The following is a 27,399-nucleotide window of genomic DNA, read 5'->3' on the forward strand; positions in this document are numbered from 1 at the left end:
ACTAGTCATTGTCGAACTTACCTGAAGCATTGTATCCTCAAGGATATGGCAACTTGTTGGGCAAATCCATAAAATATTATTGGCTGACCATGTATAAAATGTTAATTTAGTTTTTGAGTCAGTCTTTTTACTAAAATGCCACTTGTTTTGGTCGACTAAATATAAGATTTTATAAATTTTACAATTCAGTACTTTTGCTCTGGCGTCTGAGAGGCAGAATTGAGCTTTCTCTTTCATGTCGTTGCCTTTTTCAGACTTATCCACGTCTGCTCTTCTCTTTCTCCCAGACATTTTTGAGCAATTCTGTGCGCATCTCACGCAGGACATCAGTTCTGACTGGATCTCTTCCCAAATCATCCCTCCCTAACATTTTTTCATATTTATTCGTTGACGAAAATGTCAATAGATTTTTGTCGTAGTGTTTGTCATTCACGTTTTGAAGAAAAAAAAAAAAGCCTTCCCACTGACTATCAAAGCGGCTACATAGAAATTACTATATACTTCGAGGACCTTGATAGAAATGTAGTGTCTTTCAAATTTAGTGAAGTAAAAGTCATAAGTTTGCAGCAAAAATACTACTCAAGTAAAATATACAGATACTCAAAAAGTGTACTTAAGTACAGTACTCAAGTAAATGTAGCCTACGTTGATTGTCCGCCTCTGCAGAAGAGTAATAGTTTTTTTAGCCTTAAGAGTTTTTAATTTGAAACATAAGGATATTTATAAATGTAACTGCAAAACCTCAAAATAACAACACCTTATAAGAACCTATATGGTGACCTAATCTTAGACTATCCATTTGCTTGTAAATGCTTTTTATGAAGAGCAATAAAATAAGAATTGACAAGTAAATCAATCGTCTCAGATGTGTAATGTGCCGTCTTGTTAAAATGATGTATAAATCACACTTGCCAGGAATCTTTAAAACATTTTACTCCTGAAAGTAAAAGCAATGTACACAGTAAAAATTTGTAGATCATGCATATAAATATGTATAATTCAAAGAGTGACAAAGAGACTCAAAGTATCTTCCAAATGAAAAAGGTTAAAAAAAAAATCTTTACCAAAAGCAAACATACGCTAAAGCATTTTATTTTAAAATTGGTAGGTCTGTCAAGGAAAATTAAATAGTTTCGACTAGTTTTCATAAGGGCAAAGCAAAACTATCTAAATATGAATGTTGTCAAAATGTTTATCTACGTATATAAAAAGTGATGGTAAAAGAAAACAGAAATCTGACAACATTGATCATAGTCCAAAGGCCTATCTATACGTCAAGTTAAAACACAGGACATGAGTTTGTGGACCATTATAATGAAACAAACAGTTGATGGGATCTATCGTGGCCTTTGTACATCAGGTGCGCCATTGAATTGTCGTCAATGATACAGAAACGTGGTCCTGGAATTTAGCTACATCTCCAAACAAAGAGAACAACTCCCAACTTCAGCAGAACTGTGGAAATAGATTTAATAGAGACAACGTTAATTAAATACATCATCATGTTTGCAGGTAATGTAAAGTTATCACAAAGGGCACAACAATAGGAAACGTACCTTCCACCTATTTCCACAATCGTTGCAGAAGACGAATGTTGTCATCGGTTCATCAGCACTTCGAGTTTGAACCTGAAGACAGATTTGTGTTTATAAAATTTATATATAAAAATCAACTACACAGGTATTCATAAAACAACACTGTCTATGGTTACCTGGGTGTATGTACACCTCTTCTTTTTGCATTTCCCGCAAGTGAACAGGTCAGTCTGGGTGCCCCCAGAAGTGGACACTTGGTGGTCCCTGATGGCCTCTTTGGTCAGATTCTTACGCATCTCCTTCAGCTCATCGCTTGCCATTTCCTGTCGGATTTAGATTTCCACACTGTCACCTCTGAGAGAACATGTTCCTATAACCATTATAAAATCGCCATGTCATTGTTTACTCACCTCCGCTGTCATTTTCGCTATGCGTTCTGGGCTCACGTTCCCACACAGCACGTTCCTTCTCAGGTTGGGGTTCTTTGCATCCTTAAGATTGGAGATTCGGCTTCGTACACGATTCTTGTATTTCATGTCAGTATTTTTGAACTCCGAAAAGATACGTGCAAGTTGGTCAAGGAAATGCTTGTAAAATGTAATATGTACTTTTTATAAATAAATCAGATTCACACACATTTCAATAACAATAATAAACATAGCTGCAAGCAGCAAAAAGGGGCCATGCATATAGAAGGCACGATAGGTCATGCAAGCACAAGACATTTTAAGATGATTTAAAGGAACACTCCACTATTTTTGAAAACTCCCCTCGAGTCAAACAGTTGAGTTTTACAGTTTTCTAATCCATTCAGCAGATCTCCGGGTCACAACTTTTCATTTTCCATCGATCTTAGTAAACGATGTAACTACAGAAGAGTCAAGTTTTAAATAGGAAAAATACCAAAAGTCTTTGGTAATTTTTGAGCGAGATGCTAACGGTCTAATCAGATTCAATGATCTATGCTAAGCTATGCTAAAAGTGCTACCGCCAGACCCGGAGATCGGCTGAATGGATTCGAAAACGGTAAAACTCAACTGTTTAACTCTAGGGGAGACGGAAAATGAGCCTATTTTCAAAAATAGTGGAGTGTTCCTTTAAGGCAAAATGGCTTTTGCACCGGTAGTTCTAGAAACTAACCAATAGGGTGCCTAGGAACATTTTCCTGGTTGCATTCGCACCGCCAGTAGGAACTCTGAAGTGACGTAAGCCGCGGTTATGACTTTTATTTTGACAGTGCTGAGAACACCAGAGCTTGACATTGCTCTCACATTCTCCATCTTCATTAGTTTACGATCGGTTTAACAGGCCTGTCTAATAAGTTATTAGATAGAACTGTTATACAAGGAAAGTGTACAGTACATGAAAAAGCATTAGTGGAGCAAGCAAGAGCAAGACGTGAAAGAGAACTGGCGCACGCTGAGAGAAGATTTGTGTGTCATCTGAAGCGCGCGCACAGTGCGTCGCAGATAGCGCGCAAATATTCTCTTTTTTGAGGTCTTGTGCTTGCACAGACAAATTCACACAAAAAATATGTCAACATGCCCGTCTTGGTGAGTAATCCTAGCGAACATAGTAGGTTATGTCTTGAGTAAAAGTCATAATGTAATGTCATTTTATATTTGATTACTTCATTCTGCACCTGAAAACTACTGTTAGACACCTGAAAAGCACATTTTATATGCACCTTTGCTCTATTGTATGTATTTGTGCTGTTGCTTGTAGTTTGATTATTTGATCTTATTTTGTGTATATTTATTTGACAAATGTTCTAATTACCTTGAACATAACGCATACCGAACTGTGCTGAAACCGTGATCCTAAAACCATGAAAAAAACCGAACTGTGAGTAATTTGAACCATTCCACCCCTTGTCAAAGCATTACAGAGATACAGCCTCAGAGTCATTTTGGCATCATGCCATCAACTTTGTGGATGAGGTATACGAAAACTATTTCGTTTATCGACACGAAATCCATAACTTTTTCAAAAAACCTAACCTAATCAAAAATTATCATTTTTGGAAATTTCATTATAACTTTTGACCACGAGGTGGCACTGCCCCGAAACCTTTTGAGTACATTCAGGACATGGTGCCGAAGACACATACTGAGTTTCGTTACGATACGGCAATGCATTCATAAAATATAGCATTTTACGACAAAATTAAAAATAGCAGACGCCCAAAATGGCAGATATGGGAAAATTGATTGTTTGACTTGCCATGCTGCAATGAATCTAAAGAGATAAGTTTTGACTAAACTGTTCAGAAGTTATAAACAAAAAGAGCCATTTTTTCATATCTCCTGACCACTAGGTGGCACTGTGCAGAAACTGTGCACGTACCCTCAGGTCATGGTTGTCATAACACACTCCAAGTTTATTTAAGATACGCTAAAGCGTTGCAGAGATATAGCCTCGTGGTCATTTTGGCATGCTCTTCGTCGAATTTGTTCGCGTGTTATTGAAATCGGTTTGACAAATCAACTATTCCATAACTCTGAAGATGATCTGATTTAATTTCTCTGAAAATCAGACCAACAGTCTAGGAGGTGTTCGAAAATGTCAAAACGGCAGATTTTTTTTTAAATGACGCATAGGGAATCGTGTTGAGTCAATGAATCAGAGAAAGAAAAAAAGTTTTGTTTCTAGCCCTTACGGTTCAACAGTTGGTGGCGCTATGGCGATTAAGTTAGAGACTCCAAATTTGCTATGGTGACAGTTCAGGCTGTCGTCTACAGGTGCTGGTCATATAATAAGAATATCATCAAAAAGTTGAAGTGAAACTTGTATATTATATTCATTCATTACACACTGACTGATATAATTCAAATGTTTATTTCTTTTAATTTTGATGATTATAACTGACAACTAAGGAAAATCCCAAATTCAGTATCTCAGAAAATTTGAATATTACTTAAGACCAATACAAAGAAAGGATTTTTAGAAATCTTGGCCAACTGAAAAGTATGAACATGAAAATTATGAGCATGTCCAGCACTCAATACTTAATTGGGGCTCCTTTTGCCTGAATTACTGCAGCAATGCGGCGTGGCATGAGTCGATCAGTCTGTGGCACTGCTCAGGTGTTATGAGAGCCCAGGTTGCTCTGATAGTCTTCTGCATTGTTGGGTCTGGCATATCGCATCTTCCTCTTCACAATACCCCATAGATTTTCTATGGGGTTAAGGTCAGGCGAGTTTGCTGACCAATTAAGAACAGGGATACCATGGTCCTGAAACCAGGTTCTGGTTGCTTTGGCACTGTGTGCAGGTGCCAAGTCCTGCTGGAAAATGAAATCTGCATCTCCATAAAGTTGGTCAGCAGGAAGCATGAAGTGCTCTAAAACTTCCTGGTATACGGCTGCGTTGACCTTGGACCTCAGAAAACACAGTGGACCAACACCAGCAGATGACATGGCACCCCAAACCATCACTGACTGTGGAAACTTTACACTGGACCTCAAGCAATGTGGATTGTGTGCCTTTCCTCTCTTCCTCCAGACTCTGGGACCCTGATTTCCAAAGGAAATGCAAAATTTACTTTCGTCAGAGAACATAACTTTGGACCACTCAGCAGCAGTCCAGTACTTTTTGTCTTTAGCAGAGCATACGTCTGTGCGTAGTGGTTCTTCAAGCACTGACTCCAGCTCCAGTCCACTCTTTGTGAATCTCCCCCACATTTTTGAATGGGGTTTGTTTCACAATCCTCTCCAGGGTGCGGTTATCCCTATTGTTTGTAAACTTTTTTCTACCCCATCTTTTCCTTCCCTTCGCCTCTCTATTAATGTGCTTGGACACAGAGCTCTGTGAACAGCCAGCCTTTTTTGCAATGACCTTTTGTGTCTTGCCCTCCTTGTGCAAGGTGTCAATTGTCGTCTTTTGGACAACTGTCAAGTCAGCAGTCTTCCCCATGATTGTGTAGCCTACAGAACTAGACTGAGAGACCAGTAAAGGCCTTTGCAGGTGTTTTAAATTAATTAGCTGATTAGAGTGTGGCACCAGGTGTCTTCAATATTTTACCTTTTCACAATATTCAAATTTTCTGAGATACTGAATTTGTGATTTTCCTTAGTTGTAAGTTATAATCATCAAAATGAAAATAAATAAACATTTGAAATATATCAGTCTGTGTGTAATGAATGAATATACAATTTTCACTTTTTGAATGGAATTAGTGAAATAAATCAACTTTTTGATGATATTCTAATTATATGACCAGCACCTGAATATGTGTGCCAAATTTCATAACTTTCCCGCAGGCGGTTCTATGGGCTGCCATAGACTCAAGAGCGGAAGGAGAAGCAGCGAAAGAAGAATAACAACGCCAACGGATACACCTTCAGTGCTTGGACCATAATTTTGGGATGAATACTAAAAGGATATAATCTTCAATCTGAGCTCCAAGTTCATCACAATCAGCGCCAATCGCAATGTGATCATCTGAAACAAAAAAAGACAAAACACTTTAAACATTTAAAAACAAGAAAACTCTAAACTTTACACAGAGTTTGTGTGTGTGTGTGCATATATATATATATATATATATATATATATATATATATATATATATATATATATATATATATATTAGTGCTGGGCAAATTAACGCGTTAATTTCATCACGATCACGCTCTTATTCATGTAAATGCTTTTAAACTATCTCAATCCGCTCCCTTGTTCAGTAGTCAGGGCACTGATCAGGGAGTCGGCCACATTCATGTACACGATATACTGATTTACCACCTAGGAAGCTAATCGAGGGACACCCTCACACACACACACACACACGCGTGGGCGCCAGTCTCGTACACATCGAGTTCTCTTTCACTCTTGAACAAAAAATAACAACAACACAGAATTTTGGCAAAATCCCAGTTTTGTCGAGAATTCTCATATTTGGAGTCTTAAATTAGTTAAATAACGTCTTAAATGAACATGAAAATGAGATGCGCGGGACAGCGCATCAGATCCACGTCATGTTCGGCAGTTCGGAAGTGACCGCAGCACTGATGATGTCTGTCATTAATGTTCATCAAAGAACAACGGGAACAGAAAAAATTTAGCTTTAATGATGATTAATCTATATTTAATTTATTATTTATGCAGTTAAGAAAGGTGTTGATAACTATGTCTAACAGGGAAGGCCATGGGTAAATATAACATTTATTATAATGGGATTATGTAAAGATTGTTTCAAATTCAATTAAATTAAAAGTTGTTATTTTTTAAAGCCTAATAAATGTTGAAATTGGTATCTTTCAGTTATACTGTAATGTAACGTCATTAATGTTTCATAGAGACATTAGTATCAGTGATGCTAGCCTTCATTCATAAAAAGATGCCATTACAACAAATATTTAAAATACGCTGTCTTTAAATTGTTTCTACATTAATTTGGAGAGTAACTGAAGTTATTACAATATCAAAATATTAAAAACTCCAATGTTTTTTTAATTGCAATTAATCATGATTAATTACAGAAAAAAATTTGATTAATTAGTTAATTAGGAATTGTATTAATTAATTTATTTTAATTGATTCACAGCACTAATATATATAGCAAAACTATACAGACCTAAGATTTAACTGAAATACAAATGCTTTAAATTTTCTTGTTTAACGTTTTGTTCTATAAATCATTTAAAACTAATCTTAATAATTACCAAATTTATATTTAAAGGGTTAGTTTACCCAAAAAAGAAAATTGTCATTATTTACTCACCCTCATGTCGTTTCCAATACCGTAAGACCTTCGTTCATCTTCAGAACACAAATGAAGATATTTTTGATGAAATCTGAGCGCTCTCTGACCCCTCCATAGACAGCAATTTAATTAACACTTTCAAGGTCCAGAAAGGTAGTAAAGAGCAGTGTTGGCGAAAGTTACTTTGAAAAGTAATGCATTACAATATTGCATTACTCCCTTAAAAAGTAACTAATTGAGTTAGTTACTTTTTAAGAAAAGTAATGTGTTACGTTACTTTTGCGTTACTTTTTCTCACTTGGGCTGGGCTTGTTTTTGTTTATAACAAAAAAGTTATATTTTTGTGCAACGGTAAAGACCTCTTCATACCAAAATTGAAATAATAAAGGCCAATTTATACTTCTGCGTCGAGTGCACGCAGAGGGTATTGCGTACGCTACGCATAGACGTGTTGGATACGCCGTACCCTGACGCGCACCTCTCCAAAAATGTAACAACGCGTCAATTCTACGCGGACCGCAAGCGCTGTGATTGGTCTGCCAGAACCCTTCCCTCAGGTCAATAAATAAATAAAAAATCTGCGATAGGAGTGTGTGTGTCCAGAAATTGGATCATAGTTCCTTACGTCTGCTATAACACAATATTTTGCAGTCCAGCGATTCTTTATGGTAGTAAATAAATACATAGATCCGCTAGAGTAGTTTATTTATTTTCTCATTAAAACCAAAGATGTTAATCAGTAATTGTATATCAAGAACAGGGACACATTAGGGTATATTTCGTGAATGAAGTCTCCGCAACAGCAATCGATTGCTCGAGCCACCGCTGCTGAAAACAGCGGCCACGAGCTCCGAATGATTTCACAAACACATTCCAGCGCCAGATCGCCTTATTTAACTCTACTAATCAACTAGAGATGCTTAATTTGTATTAGATACAACAACTCAAGCTGCAAGAAAAGCCGCTCTCTCACTGCTGCTGATATTCCGACATGAATGTACAGATTCTACACAACAAGCTGCTTCTTCTTCGGCTGTTCTCTTGATTACACCAACATGCCCGAGGACACTGCCTACTAGCGTCTGCATGTGGAATTGCACATTGACGCAGACAACAGCGCAGAAGTATAAATGCTCACGACGACGTCGGCTACGCGCGTAGCCTACGGCGTACACTCGACGCAGAAGTATAAATTGGCCTTAAGCCCCAGGCTGAGGTAAAAATGCAGATTCACCCATGAACAGTAGAGGGCGCAGCTCTGCTGCCATTCTGGAGAATGGTAGAATAGGATGCAGGAGAAAAAAGTTTTACCAATAAAAACAAAAAATCTAATAATTTTCATCATCAAAGGTCAGCAGCAAGACATTGGTAAATTAAATATAAAGGTAGATAATGCATAAAAATAGTTGTTTTATTTAACATTTAATTATTGGAGGTTCGCATAGTATTCTGTTTTTGCATTTGACTGATTTTATTCATTTTGAGGAGTACAGAATCTTTATTGAGCAAGTGAGAGAAATAAATGCTCACATTTAGTCTAGAACTACAATAACCATCATGTTTACACACAACGCCTCTGCACTTATTTTTCTCAACATGGGGGCAGGAGAGCTGTCAGTCAAATGAATGTGAAAAAGTAACTAGCGTTACTTTTTTGAAAAAGTAACTCAGATATTTTGTTGTAAATTTGAAAAGTAATGCGTTACTTTACTAGTTACTTGGAAAAAGTAATATTATTACGTAACTCAAGTTACTTGTAATGCGTTACCCCCAACACTGGTAAAGAGATAATTAAAATAGTCCATGTGACTCCAGTGGTTCAACCTTAATTTTATGAAGCATCAAGAATATACTTTTTGGGCACAAAAACGACTTTATTCAACTATTTCTTCTAGTCTGTGTCAGACTTCTACGCAGTTTACATTGGCCAGCTCCTGTGTCAGCATCACATGCATGCGTGGTGGTGCTCACGTGAACAGCTTCGGCCAATGGTTTTGCACACACCACTTCATAAAATAAATAAAAAATCATAAAAAGGTCACATGGACTATTTTAACGATGTTTTTACTACCTTTCTGGGCCTTGAAAGTGTTAATTAAATAGCTGTCTATGGAGAAAAATATCTTAATTGAAGATGAACGAATGTCTTACGGGTTTGGAACGACATGAGGGTGAGTAATTAATGACAGAATTTCCATTTTTTGGTGATCTAACCCTTTAAAAAACCAATTAGCATCAATTACTATTGAATAACTGTAAATCAAAGTATTCTATGCATTTTGCACCATTCATTTAAGCCTGAATGTACGATCTATAATTCAGAAAGATAAATTTAGTAACAAGTCTAAATACTCTTGGCAACAAACTGTATGCTAACTTAGTAAGGAGAAAAAAAATTGTGTGTGGAAGAATTGCCTGCCATGACTTGCCTCCTGTTTGCAAAGCATTTGACAGCAACTCCCTGCACTTGATACGGACTGAGTCAGATGTGCCTGGTGCTCGTGGGAAAGTGGCTATCAATGTGTTGGGTGTAACATCGACAGACTCGCTCTTACTGCTAGAATTACTGCTCGAGCTGAAAGAGAAGAGAGGAAAAAGGAATAAAAAGAAAGCAAGAGTTAGATCTATAAAGCCTTATTTACGGCCAAAAATCGAAATACTAAGATATGCCTATTTAATGGCATAATGCCAAGATTTTGTTAATTTGATAATAATCTCATGACCATGAACACAATCTTGTAGTTTGAGAGGTACCTCTCCTCTCTGGGCTCCGGGCTGGCTTGAGACGGTGAGACCACTGGTGTTGTGCGTTCCTTCTTTTTCTCCTCAGCGTTCTTATCCGCAGCAGGTTCATCTGGATGTCAAAATCACTCTTTAGTCATTTCATAAGTGTGATGCAACAAATAATCAGAAATCATAACCTCAAAATCTGGGACATTGTACACAAGGAAACCTGCAGTTGCTACCACATACAGGCAATTAGTGGTATTACAACAACAAAACCCATAGTAACTTATATTATTGTTAAAATAACTAAATGAGAAGTTTGAATTATACACAATGTAGGCGTACACAATTTTATACATTATATTATACACGCAAGCCCCCGAAAGTAGTTGGACATACGCCACACTTAAAAATGTGTGCATATCAAACTAAGTGTAATTTACTTTAAAGAAATAACACAAAAATAAAAGACTTTTAAGTCAAGTATTGTGCAAAAAAACGTTTGCTAGGTTGTAAGCCATACAATATTTGTCTGGTTGTCTGACATTAGTAGATAATGTTCATAGTTAATGTGATGAAATACATTTGCTGGGACACAGTGTGAACCTCAGCGTAACTTCATACATCCCCTATATTTTTTCACACATACATTTACATTAAAATGACAATGTTATTTACCAAGCAACTTCTTCCAGGACTTGATCAAGGACTTGGCCAGTGAGGTCACTTCATCGTCTGTGCTCTGCTTGCGGATAGCATTGACCGACATCCCGATCCTTGTGGACTGTTTATTAGAAAAGAAAAGGAAATCTTTCGTTACATTTACTTGAGTGTTGAAGCGAGAATACTACTTAGGTGTAGTAAACAAGGTAAGCATACCTGCAAAAGCTCCAGGGTCATGGGTATATTCTTTAGTTCCTTTAGTAAGTCCAGTGCACCAGCCTAAAAAAATGCAATGCATTTCATTATGACACTTTAAAATACACAATATAAAGTATTGGAACTTCAATAACACATGCGCATGTTTACATAGACGTCAACAGCAGTTACTTTGTAGCATAACTTTTGCAAATTATCCTGACTTTCACTCACTTGCGTTCAATATGCTTGTAAAACAAGTTTTTATCCAGTTTGTATTCGAGATGAAATCAGTGGCATTACTGCCTCCCGCTGACTGACCCCGTGTATTTATCCGCGCTAACAGCGGCTAACGTTGCTAATTTTCCCGCTTAGCGTTGAGTTTCTTACCAAGTAAACTAAACCACTATATATTGCACATACTTGAGCATTAACCACTAAATCTATTGACAAAACAGCTCGCCAGTTTCGCTGTAGATGGTGAAATTAGTTCTTCTTCATATGTAGCTTCTAGCTTGCTATACAATGTAGCCTCGTCTAGTAAGAGGCAGGGAATTCATTCATGACAAAACACCTCACCCCGTTCTTCTTCTGTGCCATTTTATCCATTTTTTTTGCGATCCGGATGATCTCTTCCTCTTCTTTCTTTCCCATGATTGATGATTAGGGGCAAATATTAAATTTAAACGAAGTATATATGATACAAAAACGTAGAACCACACACAAACACACCACTAAACCGGCGGCGAACGCAGCAGCTCCGGCAGGAAGGCGTTTCTATGAAAAGCTCAGACATTACTAATCAACCCATTGACTTAGAAGCGTCCATCGACGTTAACCCTAGGCAACACTAATCGAGAAAAACAACAACAACAACATGTTGTGAAGCGTTCTGAATTTATAAATTGCTTCCAGCTTATCATTGAAACTACATGAAAGTTACATACATAAGTGGCTAAAATGTTATGCACATTGCTTGTAAAACAGTTTGAATCATATGGTAATCATACAGCACAATATGGAGCGAATTGTGCTGAATTGGTGAGATGCCAGCAACTTCTATGTGCAACACTAGAGTGCGCTCCTGCTCGTTTTACAACGAACCACACATTTTTATTTATTTAATTAATGCTAAGAACATACATAATACATGATCAGCATAGTTGCCAGGGTCGCAGTTTTCCCGCACAATTGGGCTATTTTAAAAAAGGAATTACGGAGCCGCGGGTTGCGTTTTTTGGGCTACTTTTATAATGTACCGGTGCCGCAACAAAAATTTGGCAAATCAGGCAAAGAAATATGAAAATGGAACCGTTTATTAGTTTGTATTGATCCCCCGGGAATTAATACTTGGCAACAACCGTTGCTGTACGTGTGCGTTTGAGGTATCACATGAGTTGTAGTAGAAGTTGTAGTAGGTTGTCCGTGGACGAACAAGCAGCATTATAAAATCAGGTAAATGGAGAAAAACCTTCACTGCAAATGCTTTCTCTCTTTACTGCTGAAATCTATTCAGAAAGGTGGGGAAGAGAGCACAAATGTCTAAAAGAAAACAGCCCTAAGATTGTATATAGTTCTGTTTATATATATATATATATATATATATATATATATATATATATATATATATATATATATATATATATATATATATATATATATATATATATATATATATATATATATATATATATATACACACACACACACACATCCATTTAAATTTATTCCAATTTATGATTAATTCAAATAAATTAATACATTTATTCAGGAAGGATGCATTAAATTGATCACATTTATAATGTTGCAAAAGCTTTATATTTCAGATAAATGCTGTTCTTTTTAACTTTCTTTTCATTAAATAATCCTGAAAAAAGGTGCACAACTGTTTTCAATATTGATAATAATCAGAACTGTTTCTTGAGCAGCAGATCGGCATATTAGGCCTAGAATGACTTCTGAAGGATCATGAATCACAGAAATAAATTGTATTTCAAAATAGCCTATATTCAAATAGAAAAAAAGTTAGCCTATTTTAAATTGTAAAAATATTGCACAATAGTACTGTTTTTTGCTGTATTTTGGATCAAATAAACGCAGCCTTGGTGAGCAGAAGAGACTTCTTTCAAAAACAATCAAAATAGTACATTCATATATATAGGTATATATATATTGTATATATAACGTTTATTTTCACACTCTAAAAAAAAAAGGTTCTATATTGCACCAAAAATGGTTCTTGGCTCGTAATCATAGGGGAACCTTTTTTAGTACTATATAGCACCAATTTTGGTGCTTCAGTGGTTCTTCAGCGGTTCTTCAGCGGTTCTTCAGAGGTTCTTCACCGGTTCTTTGACTAAGGTGCTATATAGCACCTCTGAAGAACCGCTGAAGAACCACTGAAGCACCAAAATTGGTGCTATATAGCACTAAAAAAGGTTCCCCTATGATTACGAGCCTTTTTTTTTAGAGTGCAGGCCCTTTGGAAAACTGGAAAATTGGGCTAGTTTTCATTCCATTTGGGCGGGTTTTGAGCTGTCATTGGGCTAGAAATATTTCTGGGACCTGGCAAACCTGCATGCCAGGGGTAAATACAATTGAAAGTGCAATAACAGGTTAGACAATCAGAAAAATATCATACGTATGACATAGTGAGACAGTTTTATTGGAGTTGCTGGATGTAAGAAGAGTGTCCAGGTAGGATTTAATTATTTACGAAAAATAAATAGGGTTTAGCACCCTGAAATTTACAACCGCGGACAACATGGCAACAGGTTTTGATGTCGGATGAGGTGGTAATGTGCTCAGATTCTTCTGCCTTGAATATATTGTCTTCAAGATAAGTTAGTGAGAATATATCACTGTGAATGAATTACATGTTGCGAAGTTTAAAGGATGTTAATGTAGTGGTAGCCTATATTATATAATATTTATGTTGTGTCTTCACATGTTGGCAATGAGGTGGCTGACACACTAACAAGAAAGTTATAACATGCATAAGACACTTTTTTACATTTCTTCAAAATATTCTTTTGGATTGGCCTACAAATTGTCGTCATGATCTCGAACTCAACATGGTGAAATAGTTTTGCTTAAAATTCCAGACTTTCATGTTGGAAGGTTTGTCATTGCAGTATCATTAACATTAGACAGAGGAGAGAGAAATAAGATAATCAAATGAATAGATGGAGTACATCATACTAAAGTTGTTTTTTTTAATTTACACATTTCTATATTCTAAGAATTCAAATCTCACTGATAAATCAAATCTACTATGTACTTCGCTCTTGATATTAGCCTACTGATGTAATTTAAATGCGTTTTGTCACTGTTTGACAGTGCTTTCTTGTTACTAAATAAAATCCCATGTTTGTCTTAGTGCCCTGCATGTGTCCAAGCCTCTAATCCTTAGACAACGTGATTCCACATTCAGTGAACACCTACATAAGCAACAAAAATAATTAGAAATAATATTCAGTAATAATTAGGGCATGTTTGGCAATGACAGCAAGAATGCACATTACGCTGAAATTCTTTACTCGAGCGGTTATAGAATAGAGTAAGAGCTTGATCAGTGAGTGAAACCCTTCTGCTCAAATCAAACTGCTTGAATTTTCCTTCGAAACACTGCAAGGCTAATCTCCACCCCATGCTGATAAGGAAATCCTATAAAACTATCTGAGACATGACAGGGAAGAAGTCGTGAGATTACTAGAAACCACTTGAGTATCACTAAAGAAACATCAGTGTCTCATTATAAAACAAAATTAATACAAATTAAAGAATGAATACGTTTGGCAGGCAAGTCCTTGCAAGACTAAGTTCACGCTTATTATATGCAGTTCATATCCATGTCTGGTGCTGATTGATTAACAAGATCCAAGATTAACATAATCCCAGATGTAATGCACTGAGAACTAGTGTTGCCTTGCTGTATATCAATCGCAATCACAATATTCCTGCTGCGCATCCTTAGTCACAGTTATGCTCCCACTGAGAGACACATGCTTTACCAGCTGAGACTTCCCTTTCCCTTATAGTCAGCGACAGCAAAACCTCTCTACTTCACCCCACTCTAATCCCTATTAACAGAGCCCTTAAATCTGCTTATATCTCCGCAAGAAATAAGAAACACCTTTAGCCATATGCTGGATATCACACAGCAGAAAAATACTTCAGGTCTCGTTATGTTTAAGTGAAAACCTCTAAAAACATTACAATTGTGATTTGATTTGCTGATTCATCCAAGACTATATGAATAAATACCTCATTCATTCATTTATTCAGAGAAGCGGATATTATATAAACAGTTCAGATCAACCAAAAGGTTTGCATGGAGGTTGTTGCATAACTGAATTACAATGTTTTGTGTGATATCATTCATCGCACGTGCTGTTACAATACTTCATTGTTAGACACCTCGAATGCTAAATGTACAGTTCAATTATGTTACTGAAAATACAGATTATACATTTTAAAATGTTCTTTTCATATTTCTTTTAATACATGGAGGCTTAAAATGAAAGTATTTTTGATACTCTCTTTCTCCAAAATGCCGTTTAACCATGACCAAAGATTACACAAATCGACCCTGATGCCTGCCATCCCAAAATAGCCTTGAGCGTTGTTCATAATCTCTTCAGTAGATGGACAACCAACTCGCCAACTCAACCCTCCTGAAAATGTGAAATACGGTAAGATGAGTAACTTCAAATGTGATTTTTTTTAAACTATCTATAGCATCAAAACTAGTAGCATATTCCAGATATGTTTATATTGGTAAATTATCCTGTTATAGAAATGTACATGCTAATTATCAGATAAGATATTATATTCAATTTGGTGTTTGTTTTAAGAGACATTGTATTGACCGTTTTATGTAATGCCGTTTGCAGGAGATTAGAAGCTTTATACGTTTGTGTTTTTAAATCATAGTTTCCAGAACATGTCTTGTGGCTGTTATGCAATGGTTTCCTGCACTGAAAAATGATTGTGGAGCATCATTTGTTAGTTAAATGAGGGTGTTTGTGCCACATGGCAAGGAAATCTGTATGAAATTATGTTTTTCAGATAGCATACTGCACATTTTAGGAATAGTGACTAGTTTTCTGTAGTGCTTTTTTTAAGATCAACAAACATTGTTCAGGGTGTTTTAATGTGTATATAAAATGTATGTTGTTTGTATTATCTCTACCTAGTTTAAGTTGAGTTCAATAAATATTAGCATTAGCATTTGTTTATCATGTTTGACTTCCGTTCTTATACCTGGCCATGGAAAGCGAACCTTCCCAAGCAAACTCTTTTAGTCTTTAAGAGAGGCCATTTCATTGTTGACTGCAAGAAGCCATTTTGTTAATGACTGTAATGAAAAATTGAAAACAATACCTGAAAGACAAATGTAGTTGTCGCTGCTAATGATCTCCAGACTGATTCTACTAATGCATTTGTAGTTGTAAGAATGGCCCAGTATAAGACTTCATTAAAAAGAGCATATCACATAATTTAAAGGTTTTGTTTTGTTGTCATCAATTGAAAGATCCCCAGAGTACACTCATTTACAAAAACACTTGCTTTGTGGTTGACACAAAGTGGATGCGTAAGCTATTTCAGTACAGTAGAATCTAATGGGACCGAATGGGACCAATATAAGGCGTGTAATACAGGATTTATGTTGTTATTATTTTATGCACAAAAAATAAAAAAAGAACAACCTTGTTGTGTTAAAGAGAGTCATATTATACAGAAAAGTCATATTAAAGAGAATTTTTTTTGTTTTGTTAAATAACTCTTCTTTTTTTACAGTATCTTTTAATATGAGCACGACGTCCCTTAATGATGCACCTCATCCTGATGTGTCCCTGGGGAGCATGCAGACATTGGTCTCCAGGCCCCTGCCCCCCCACCCAGACCCCATTACCACTAAGAGGGTATGTTTCTACAAAAGCGGGGACCCTCAGTTCACGGGCCACCGGATGGTCATCAACAGCCGCACTTTTAAAACCTTTGATGCTCTTCTAGATGCCCTCTCCAGGAAAGTGCCTCTACCATTTGGAGTACGGACCATCACAACACCAAGGGGAACACATGCTGTCCGTACTCTTGATGATGTGCAGGATGGGGGTTCTTATCTGTGCTCGGATCAGAAGAAAGTCAAGCCTTTTAACTTGGACGAGGTCCACAAGAGACAGGTCCCTTGGAACACTACCAGAGCTGTCAATGCGGGACGCAGAGCACGCAGAGAACTGGTCCGGCAGATAGCAAAGAAAAATGAAGTGACCACGAGGACAGTAAAAATGGCAGAAAACTCCATGGTGCGGACACCAAAAAGACTAACGGTGTATAAAAACAGGGATCCGAGCATGAAGCGAGTAGTTGTAGTTAATAGGAGAACAGCACCAAATTTTGAAGCTCTTATGGATTATCTTTCTCAAGTGATGCAGTTCCCGGTTGTGAAGCTTTACACTGAAGATGGCAGAAGAGTAAGTATATAGTATAAAAATATTTCTTTATGGCTAAAATTATCACACAAGAATGCTATCGTAATTAGGATTAAACATTGTCATAGGATTAAACATAGTGGAAGTAATTGTCTAAATAAAACAAAAAATAAAGTTGGGGATAGTACAACTGAATTAAATCAAAAGGTTTTTTTTTTTACTGCAAAACAAGAATATATGAATTCCTTTTTTGTATTCTGCAAAATTATGTTTTATATTCTTAGAGTTTCATGCCTATCCATGGAAGTTAAAGATCATGGTACATGCTGTTGTAAAATAATTTATATAGATAAATAAAAGCAGGTAATCACTATGGTAGTTTGTATGTAACACAAATGGCTTTTAAAAGATCTGTACACCACACTGGACAACATGTATCAGAGGGTTAAATAAAAGTAGGTGGCAACCAGATAGTTAAGGACCTGAATTACTAACACTAAGGCTGGTTTAATCTCAGTCTAAGGGTACCCATAAAAAGTATATAAATAAAGTTATTTCTAACAGAAAATGTACATATTAAACAATACATTCTAAAAGTGATTCTAATGTATTTTGTTAAAATACTCAATTAAGTTTTAGCTACTACATCTTTGACTAACAGGGAAAAAAAACTAAAATGCTGTGATTATTATACCATTGTGTTTTTGTTTCAAAAACATAATGGTATAATAATCATTTTACAACTCTTTTACAATATCTGTCTTAAAATATCTTTTAGATTTTGTTTTTTTTGCTTTGCATTATCAAGAAATCTAAACCTATTAGTGAGCCGCCAAACTTACGTCCTAATGTTTGAACTTAAAAAAAAAAGTTATTTACTGGACACACTGGATTAGTTCACTTCAAAATGAAAATTTCCTGACATTTTACATTCCAGGATTTTTCTCCACATTATAGACTTCCATGGCAACCAAAATGTTAAAGGTCCAAATCAATGCAGTTTCAAAGGAAGGGGTTCAGAGGCTCTGCACGATCCCAGCCGAGGAATAGGGTCTTATCTAGCGAAACGATCGGTAATTAAAAAAAACCATAAATTGCTCATCTTGCGCTGCTCTGTGACGTGCCACGGATTGGGCAATCACGTCGGAAAGGTCACGCTAGACGTAGGTGGAAGTACCGCCCCAAGCGAACGTGCGAGGACTAATACAAACGGCCTTTACCAAAACCATCATCAATTTCAAAATCGTCAGACATTTTTGTTTTACTTATTTTTGCAAAAGGAAGTTTCTATTAGTCTTCGCACGAGCACTTTGTAAACACGGGGGCGGTAGTTCTGCCTACGTCCAGCGTGACCTTTCCGATGTGATTACCCAATCCTTGGCACATCGCAGAGCAGCGCAAGATGAGCAATTTAGGTTAAAAACTATATTCATTTAAAAAATTTTTTTGAAAATGTCTGATCTTTCCACTAGATAAGACACTATTCCTCAGCTGGGATTGTGCAGAGCCTCTGAAGCCCTTTAAAGCGCTTTGAAACTGCATTGATTTGGACCTTAAATATTTTGGTTGCCATGGAAGTCTATGCGTTGGAGAAAAATCCTGGAATGTTTTCCTCAAAAAACTTAAAGGGTTACTTCAATGATTTAGCATTAAGCTTTGTATCAGTAGAAAACTGATAGTATATTCGAATTATGGTACTTTCTCCCCCTCATATCCCCCTGAGACGAGAGAATTATGCATTTTATTTCTCTAAAAAAATCCTCAGATGAGGCAAATATCGTCATTTTGCGTCATCAGAGGATTTTTTGGCCAGAGCCTAAAGACTACAGCCAGTAGAAGGAGCTAGTTCTGCATGTTTTCAACCCGCGCACAGGGGTGGGATCTCACGCACAGAATGTAAATGCGCTCTGCTCGGCCTCGGGCATTCATAACGGAGTGGTGCAGAGAAAAGTGAGTGTTTCAACTTTTCAATGAATTCCTATGAAAGTCTAGCTTCCATATGCAATCTGAAAATGCGCCAGACTGGACACGCGCTGAGAATGACTGCCTCAACCCAACTCTTACTTCGCCATCTTGCTGAATGAAATCTGACTTCTGCTGCGTTTGTCCCATGACTTTCGTTCGGCTCACTCACACTTTATTGAAAAGACACGTTCAGTTTTAATTGTAGTGTCTTTCTCTAACTGAACAAAATAATTTTATTACTATGAAAATCAAAACGACGGTGGGGTGGGCAAGAGATGTAACCGGTAGCCGTGGCTTGGGAGTGGCCTCGTTGGGCAGCGAAGCAAGTGCATTCTGGGAGTTGTTGTCTTTCATCCACATGAGACAAAAATACATTTTCTGTCTTTTCTAGTCTAGAAGGCACCAAATTCAAAAATAATTTCACATTTCTACTACATAAATGACCCAGTTTAAATACACATCCATCTTCCCAGCGCTGAAGTACCCCTTTAATATATTTTCAACAGAAGAAAGAAAGACATGAACATCTTGGCTGAGATAGGGGGTGAGTAAAATATCAGGAAATTTTCATTTTGAAGCGAACTAATCCTTTAAGTTTCTTATTTATTTATAGGTTGAAGGACTTCCTGCCCTCATTCTGTGCTCTGGGATTGTTGTGGCAGCTGGTAACGAACCATTCAGAATAGGAAACTACAATCTCCAAGCACCCACACAAATCCAGTCAAGGATATCTGAATCTTTTGGTCCAACACAAACAGAGACACTACTACGTAAGCCAAATTTTTACTATTATATTATTATTATTTAGCACGTCGCTTTAGTGATAAAACGATTTTGATCTTACAGTTTGATTTTCAAGTTTAATTGATTATGTTTTTTTTCTCCTCCCAAAACCATCTTCCATCTTCTAATTCCATTCGTCCATTAGTAGAAAAAAAGATTCCAGCTGGGACTTTTTCAAGATCAAGGAATTTCTCTTTATCTTCTGAGAGGTTCCTTGTAGAGCAGATCAATAAGTCACTAAATGGAAATCTGACAGAGCACAATAGGACAAAGAATGAATCAATGGAGACCGAAGGTAGTCACGCAGTGGGATCAGATGAGACGGAGACCTGTGACTGTATGGAGGGTGTGAAGGAGAGGAATTACCCCATCATGCCTACCGAAGACGACATTGAAAAATCATTCCGGGTCAATGAGGATGGCAGCATGACAGTGGAGATGAAGGTGCATCTTACTATAAAACAAGAGGAAATGATTCACTGGACAACTACACTCAGTCGCGCCTCTATTAATAGCCAGCAGAGGGCAGTGTGTAATTCTAAAGCAGAATCAAGTGCAAACTCATTAGATGTAACGAATGACTCAGGCAAGGAGTCGAATGGACCTCACAGCCTAGATTCAAAAGAAATCAATACACTCGCTAACAAATCTGTGGGATTCATCAAGGAAGAACGAGAAAATTATGGCAGCGATACATCTTCTGAGAAGCCTAAGCCCATCTTTAGAAGGCAGCCCACTCCAGGCCCCAGACAACAAAGAAAAGAGGCCTCAGTCGAAAACATCAAAACAGTTTCAGAGACTGAAGTTCAGGAGAATTCAGTGGGTGCGTACTCATACATAGAGCGAACTGCACAGGGAGAGCTGACAGAAGGTTACTGTGTGGTCAGTCGCAGCAGTAGCAGCAGCACAAGAACCGTGCCAAAACCCGGGAGGAGTGAATCAGGAGAAGTTATGCAGAAGAAGTCTCACTCCTTCAGATCCTCAGGCATGGCAGAGGTTCTCCAGCTACAAAACAATGGGACAATGGGAATAACAGAGACTGTGGTGCACATATATGAATCACAGGGTATGTGTGACAATTATTATGCAAATACACAGGTGGATATGGACAACAAGCCTGGATACCACACAAAAGCTTTGCCTCAAAGTAAGCCAAGCTCAACAGACTCAGGACCCCTTTCGTCAAGTAACGATTGTGATGTAGATCTCACTAGACAGTCCACAAGCTCCAACTCCCAGGATGGTGGAAAAACGAATATTCTGTCATTGTCGTCTGCCCATTCAACACCTCCAAAAAAGATAAAAAACAACCCATCCATCCTCACTGATGATAAAAAACAAACCTTGCCTGAGTGTACAACTGAATTAAATGAAAAGAAAAGCATGCATCCAGCAGCAGCAATGGAACAAGACTCAAGCATTGTTGGCAATAAAAATAATACACCAAAGTCCAAAAAATCTAAGAAAAGTACTTCTTCTGAATCATCTGGGCTTGGGAAAAAAATAAAGGGCAGTGCTCTAGGCTCTTCAAAAGACCTCCAAAAGACGTCAGACACACTGAGCCACACAGGATCAGAGAAAAAAACTAGCTCAGCTGAAAGTAGCAAACGTGAACCCAAAGCTGTAAGAGACAAAAAAAAGAATATGAAAACATTTGAAAGTTCTCCGAAGAGTAGAAACTTGAATCTTGATGCTGGGAATCAAAGAGGGTCAGATAAAGAGCTCAAGCTAAAAGATAAAGCCATCAAAGACATCTCCCACAAAGTAAACAAAAATGACAGTGACTCTCAAGGGCCTAAACTAAAGAAGAATAGTTTAGAGATTCGATTGCCAGACCATCCAGCTCCACTCAAGAGGCTACCCAAACAAAGGTCAATGAATGGTGTCAGATCAAAATCCTCTAAACAAAAACAGGAGTTGAGTGAAAGTGTGTCATTGCCTGTGCTACAGTCCTCTTCCTCCAGTGTAAATCAATATGTTGAAAACTGGCTGAAAAAGATTGAACCAGAATCTGTGCCCTATGATGATGATGATGATGATGAGACGGACCATCCTGAGATTGTACCAAGGGCGGTATTCCATATAGGGAGTGACTCCTCTGATGGCTCTGAGATTAAAAGTGACCCTGAAAAAGATATCGTAGAGGATGAAGACCCTGCTCTAGAACATAATACTGACGAGAGGCCAATGTCTCGCCCACCTGTGCAAATAAGGTGTGAGGGAGAGCTAACCGAGCCACAAAGATCGATAGGCTTTTGTAAATCTATGCCAATTTTGAGGGTACATTCTGAACAGGAGGAACTTGTAAGATTGCACAAGTCATCTGAGAACTTGGTTGTCCCAGACCATTCTGGGCCATCACAAAGTTCAGAAGTCAGTGTTAGGTCAGGCATGAAACCCGTTTTGCAACAGTTGTGTTTATCTGTTCAGTCCATCAAGCGGGCACTGAGTCAGACCCGCTTAACACCTGCGGAAAAGGAAAAGTCCAGTAGCCTCCCAGACTTCTCATCTCAGGTGGCCTCTGCCTTTGGTTCTCCATCCAGAGCTTTTCTGTCCTTCTTGTCACTGATGACTCTAAGAGATGGCCTTTCAGTCCTCTACAAAGATGAATCGCAAGCCAGCAACTCCAACATCTGCCCAGAGGCCCTGCAAGTAATGCAGTCCTTAGAAAAAATATCCAATATTAAAGATGAAGAGGAGCTAAAGGCCAGCTTGACCAGTCTTCAAAGTTCAACGTCGTCCAAATTAAAGCAAAGCTGGAGAGATTTCCAAGAGAATGGGAAAGAAAATTCCTTTGGAGAGAGTCCGCCACTCTCACCAAGACTATCAGAGCAGGAGTTTGCCGTAGAAGTGGACTTAGAAGGAGAAGTTGAGGATCAGGACAAACGGAGCAATTTTAGTATAGAACAGTTACTGGATGAACTGAACATGCCTGAAGATCTTCACAGAGAGATTTCCTCTCTTGTTGAAGGAGAACTAAAGTATTTTAATCAAACAGACTTAATCAAAGATGCTGATGACACCAACGAGATCTCAGGTAAAGAAAAGGAAAACCATGATGGCTCCTTGAGTGGTAGTTTAGAAAAAGCCACTGACATGGAAGAGGAAAAGGAACATGATGGCCTAGTCAATGACACAACCAATGATGACATAACCAATGATCCAAAAAACACAGAATCTCAGGAAATGCATTTAATTCAACCTCAATCCCCTGACTCAGAAACTATAGAAAAGGACCTTGGTAATGAAGATTCTGGCATAGCAGTACCCAATCAATCACCTGAGGGTAATGGTAGTGATTCAAGTAAAGCAGAGGTTTTAGAAACTTCTGATAACAACCAGATGAATGCAGAGAACATGCAAGAAAGGGTAATGCAAGACCCAGAATCTGAAAACAAAGATGCTAAAGAAAATTGTTCTCCAACATCAGAACAAAAGATGATAGATGTAGAAGAAGTTTCTGAGCTCTCTGATGACCAAGACAATATATCTGAAAGTATGGACAATGTAACTCCAGAGAATATAAAAAACACTGATGTTGAGGAGGAGGAAATCACCCAGAGCATTAAAGAACCTAGTGAACAATCAGATGCTTCTGAACCTAAAGACACAAATGCTAAACTCTCCTGTTCAGAATCAGAAACTGAGTGTGAGGCATTTCCTGTCAGGGAATTAGCTGATCTAAATGAGGACAGTCAGTCTAGTACAGCTGAAGACTGTGTCAAAGAGCAAGCTGATCATTCAGATTACGAGGAAACGATTGGTGATGGAGGACAGGAACAAGAAACCAAGTCCATCTTATCAGAACGTGAGTCCCTTCACTCAGAGCCCTCAGAGACGTCGTTGCCTCACCACGAAACAGAGGGTGAATGTAGAGAGCAAACATTAGAATCATCAAGTCAAGAAGATGGATCAACTCCAGATTTGGATCAGTCTCCAGATGTGGATCAACAAGAATATGCTACTCCAGAGGTCTCAGAAGGTGAGGATCCTGATCCACACTGCAATAACGGCAGCCCTCAACGTGACAGTAATGACGAGAATAGTATGACTCCTGTAGCAGAATATGAGAAATCACAACAAATTGAAGAAGAACATCACATCAAAGATGTGGACCGTGAGAGCTCTGAAGTTTGTGAACAAGCAGATTCAGATGCTGAACCAGACTCTTGTACAGTTACAGATCCTGAGGCTATGGATGAGAATGTGACAGAAAAAAAGCCATACTCAAGTGATTCCGAACCCTACAAAGTTCAGACTTTAGAGGAAGATAGTCACACCGATAAAAAGGACAGTTCCACTGAAGAGCGCGAATCTGAAGAGGACGAAGAGGGCTATAATGGCGGTTTGCTTGATTCTCATAATAGTAATGTCAATGGTGTTCGTCACTCTATCGCATATACTGATACTAAAGATTCTTTGGAAGGGGAGTCATGCAGCAGTACGAGTAAAAGTGATCACCGGTTCGAGAAGGCAGAGAGTTTCGGTATGGAACATGGATATCATTATCTACTACGTCCAACTGAGATCTCACAAGAGCTGTTAGACTTAATCAATTCGGCTTTGTTGTCCTCTGCCTTGACTGTCACATGTGATTCAAACGGCAACCTCAGAATAGAGCCAGACAAATGCAAAATGAGGGAGATATTCATGGCTTGCCAAAAGACAGATGATCAGTACGGTCAAAACTGTCTCCCGAGCCCTAATACATCAGATCTGTCTGATTACAGGCCTGAGACATCTGACAATGGTGGGTACCAGTCGCAGGAGATTTTTACCGAGAGTGGAGAAGAGGAGGTGGAGAGGTTACGTATCTTTCGAGAAATTATAAAACAAAGCACGGAGAAGCCAAAAAGAAAAAACCATGTAAAGGAGAACGACTCGATGAAATCATCTACATGGATGACAACAAAACATACTCCCAGTCCAAGTTTAAAAAGCAGTAGTCTTGCTTCTTTTCAGGATGCTAAAAGTGCAATACAAGAACCACTTTGCAACAGTAGATCACCTAGTGATAAAAGTTCACCTAATGAAGACTCTGAGTCGGGACAGCGTATGGCTTTAAAAAATAATGTGGACTCTGGAGACGGAGTGCTGATTGATAAAGGCAGGTGGCTTCTCAAAGAAAACCACCTCATCCGAAACTCTCCTCCTGCGTCTATGGGAATGTATGGAAATGGAGACACCACATCAGCTGACACAGCTCAGGACAACAGGAGTGAGGATTCACCCTATCCGTATTGTGAGAACCAAGCCTCGCCTCTGGCGGTAATATCCTCTTCAGAGCTGGAAGACATGGCTAAACCCCCTACACCGAAGTGTACATACTTCAATATGTCCCATTGCAGTGACTCCGATCCTCTCTTGGATGACCAAAGTGTCAAAAGTGGCTGCAGTGGAGGGGACACCAGGAGGAACAAGGAACTGAAGGTATCTCCGATGGGCGAGCCTTCTAAAATGTGGGCAAAGAAAAATGGAAGTATGTCTTCATTCGCATCTGTTGAGTTCAAACTGCCTGACGGAAAAGTTCATCCTCAGGAGGGGTCGGGATCTGGTACTAACAGATCTCAGAATCAAGACAGTCGGACAGTACAAGAGGAGGATTCGAGGGATGGGATAAATCTCAGGTGTGGGCAGCACTGCCCAATACTATAGTTCAAAAGGGAAAATGTACCAGCTACAAGAGCTTCTATTTAAGGTACTGTCAGATTTCAGTTATTTATTGAGGTTTGTATGCTTAAACTGTTTGAACAGCACATATAATGTAAAGAACTGCAGTAATAAGACTTACATTTTCTCACTTGGGTGCCTGCTGGAGTTTAAGCTTTCAGTTGTAAACATGAGTGTTTTAAGCAGTTTTGGGCTATTTCAAACATGTCTTTTCATTTCACATGGGCTATATTGCACAATTGATCTGATTTACTTGAATTTATTGAACTTCCTAAGTGGTATTTCTCATAGAGAAAAAAGAAAGCTGTATTTTATTTGAATAAGATGAAGACAAAATCTTTGTTGTAGAGATGCTGGCATACTAATAATAATAAATCAAATAAAATGAGGTAATGTGCAAGTTTAAAACAGCATTCAAAGTACCTTTTTTGAAGGGTGGTCTGCTGAATGATCTCAAGATGCATTGCCTCACTCTTTGAACCACATTTCAAAGTGGCTTTGTATGAAATCCCTATATTATATATAGAAAAGTGATTACTGTTACTTTAAAGTCATGTGGTTAGAATAGGAAGATAATGAACAATGCTCTGTTTTCTGTCGGGAAACCACTATTTATTGTTTTGAATTGATTGCTCACTTTGAGATTTGTAGTGTAGTTTATGTATATCATAGCACAATATCCTGGGAAAGAGCTCATTGTAAAAATCTGATCATGCATGAAGGCAGCTGTCATCATTATCACATTAAATAGGATTATCTTTATTGTGCTGATAACTAAGAGATCAAATAAAATATACATTAAGCACCTCTACAAATCAATTACATTGATATAGGTCTTGTATACTTATTTCCTTTAGCACAAAAGCTGTTGTTTAATATACATGCAGACATCCTCAACTGATTGACACAATTGAAACTGAATGTAGCTATAGATCAAATTTAACAAATGTATCTATTACACACAGATCAGATAAACCAGACCAGAAATCAACAAAACACATGAACAAGAGATAGACATGATAACAAAGGGTGTATAGGCAGGGCTCATTCTGAGGGTTCTGGATAAGTGGACAAATTAGCTTAGTTTCCACAAAACTGTGTTGTCTGAGTTTAAGGAAATATTGCCTATGGAAGATCAAACAGATTCAACTTGACTGTAATGTCAGTGTATGGGTGTATTGTTACATGCTTGCCATATAATGTGATTGCCTATATCAGAACCGACCATTGTGGCTGCTATCCAAAAGGTTTTGATTTTATAATGCAAATGGAGAGCAAATTATTTAAAAAAAAATCATTATTATTCTAATTGGACAATTTTTACAACCTAATAAAAACATGCTGCTAAAAAATAAAAAATTTTTGATGAGGTTTGTGTCATGCGTTTTTTTTTTTTTTTGCTTGGATGTGCATGTTGAAATAACTTCTAGTTCATAATAATATACATAATAAAAATTGGGTATATCTTGATGGGTATACTGAATTGTTGGGAAACAAAGAAAATTCCACTCATTGCACTCAATCCCAGAGAATTCCCAGCATCTTGCAGCTGAGCTCCCAAAGTTTCTCAGCCAGTTCATCATCTCTAGCAGCTCTGGTGCATCTCGAAGGTCTGCAGTTGCTTTAGAAAATGGGTAAGAAATAGAGATGAAAAACAAAAGCTAAATTTAAATCGGGCGCAAGTCATTTTAAATGTGATGAGGCCTCTGTAGCTTATT

General features: G+C 37.8%; 3 protein-coding genes across 7 annotated transcripts in view; 1 reads left to right on the forward strand and 2 right to left on the reverse strand.

Annotated features, from left to right (window-relative positions):
• Positions 1-853: 853 nt before the first annotated feature.
• tcea1 (transcription elongation factor A (SII), 1) lies at positions 854-11,893 on the reverse strand. Its single transcript, XM_079819192.1, has 10 exons — positions 11,406-11,893; positions 10,848-10,910; positions 10,647-10,752; positions 9,996-10,095; positions 9,671-9,816; positions 5,921-5,977; positions 1,946-2,100; positions 1,712-1,858; positions 1,557-1,628; positions 854-1,455 (listed from the first exon to the last, which is right to left on the reverse strand). The coding sequence occupies exons 1-10, from the start codon at positions 11,478-11,480 to the stop codon at positions 1,447-1,449; spliced, it is 930 nt and encodes a 309-aa protein (XP_079675318.1). The 5' UTR covers positions 11,481-11,893; the 3' UTR covers positions 854-1,446.
• A 3,565-nt stretch (positions 11,894-15,458) lies between these two features.
• LOC307128070 (uncharacterized protein) lies at positions 15,459-26,529 on the forward strand. The gene is made up of 4 exons (XM_079819648.1): positions 15,459-15,520; positions 16,629-17,305; positions 19,842-19,998; positions 20,157-26,529. The coding sequence occupies exons 2-4, from the start codon at positions 16,640-16,642 to the stop codon at positions 25,664-25,666; spliced, it is 6,333 nt and encodes a 2,110-aa protein (XP_079675774.1). The 5' UTR covers positions 15,459-15,520; positions 16,629-16,639; the 3' UTR covers positions 25,667-26,529.
• LOC307128076 (retinol dehydrogenase 12) overlaps positions 26,276-27,399 on the reverse strand; it is an 83,751-nt gene continuing 82,627 nt past the window's right edge. For all 5 annotated transcript variants that reach the window (XM_079819657.1, XM_079819658.1, XM_079819660.1 and 2 more), the window contains one exon: positions 26,276-27,302. In XM_079819657.1, coding sequence (XP_079675783.1) covers positions 27,200-27,302 — 103 coding nt within the window. In that variant the 3' untranslated portion in view covers positions 26,276-27,199. The remainder of the gene's footprint in view (positions 27,303-27,399) is intronic.

The sequence above is a fragment of the Gobio gobio genome, assembly GCF_949357685.1.
Source record: "Gobio gobio genome assembly, chromosome: 6".
Taxonomy (NCBI): Eukaryota; Metazoa; Chordata; class Actinopteri; order Cypriniformes; family Gobionidae; genus Gobio; species Gobio gobio.

Coding starts and splice junctions, on each gene's coding strand:
- tcea1 (XM_079819192.1), bottom strand. CDS start 11,480: ATGGGAAAGAAAGAAGAGGAAGAGATCATCCGGATCGCAAAAAAAATG. Junction 5,978..9,670: donor AAATGCTTTGCAAACAGGAG/GCAAGTCATGGC, acceptor TTTTTGTTTCAG/ATGATCACATTGCGATTGGC. Junction 1,859..1,945: donor TAGCGAAAATGACAGCGGAG/GTGAGTAAACAA, acceptor TAAATCCGACAG/GAAATGGCAAGCGATGAGCT.
- LOC307128070 (XM_079819648.1), top strand. CDS start 16,640: ATGAGCACGACGTCCCTTAATGATGCACCTCATCCTGATGTGTCCCTG. Junction 17,306..19,841: donor ACACTGAAGATGGCAGAAGA/GTAAGTATATAG, acceptor ATTTATTTATAG/GTTGAAGGACTTCCTGCCCT. Junction 19,999..20,156: donor ACAAACAGAGACACTACTAC/GTAAGCCAAATT, acceptor TTCGTCCATTAG/TAGAAAAAAAGATTCCAGCT.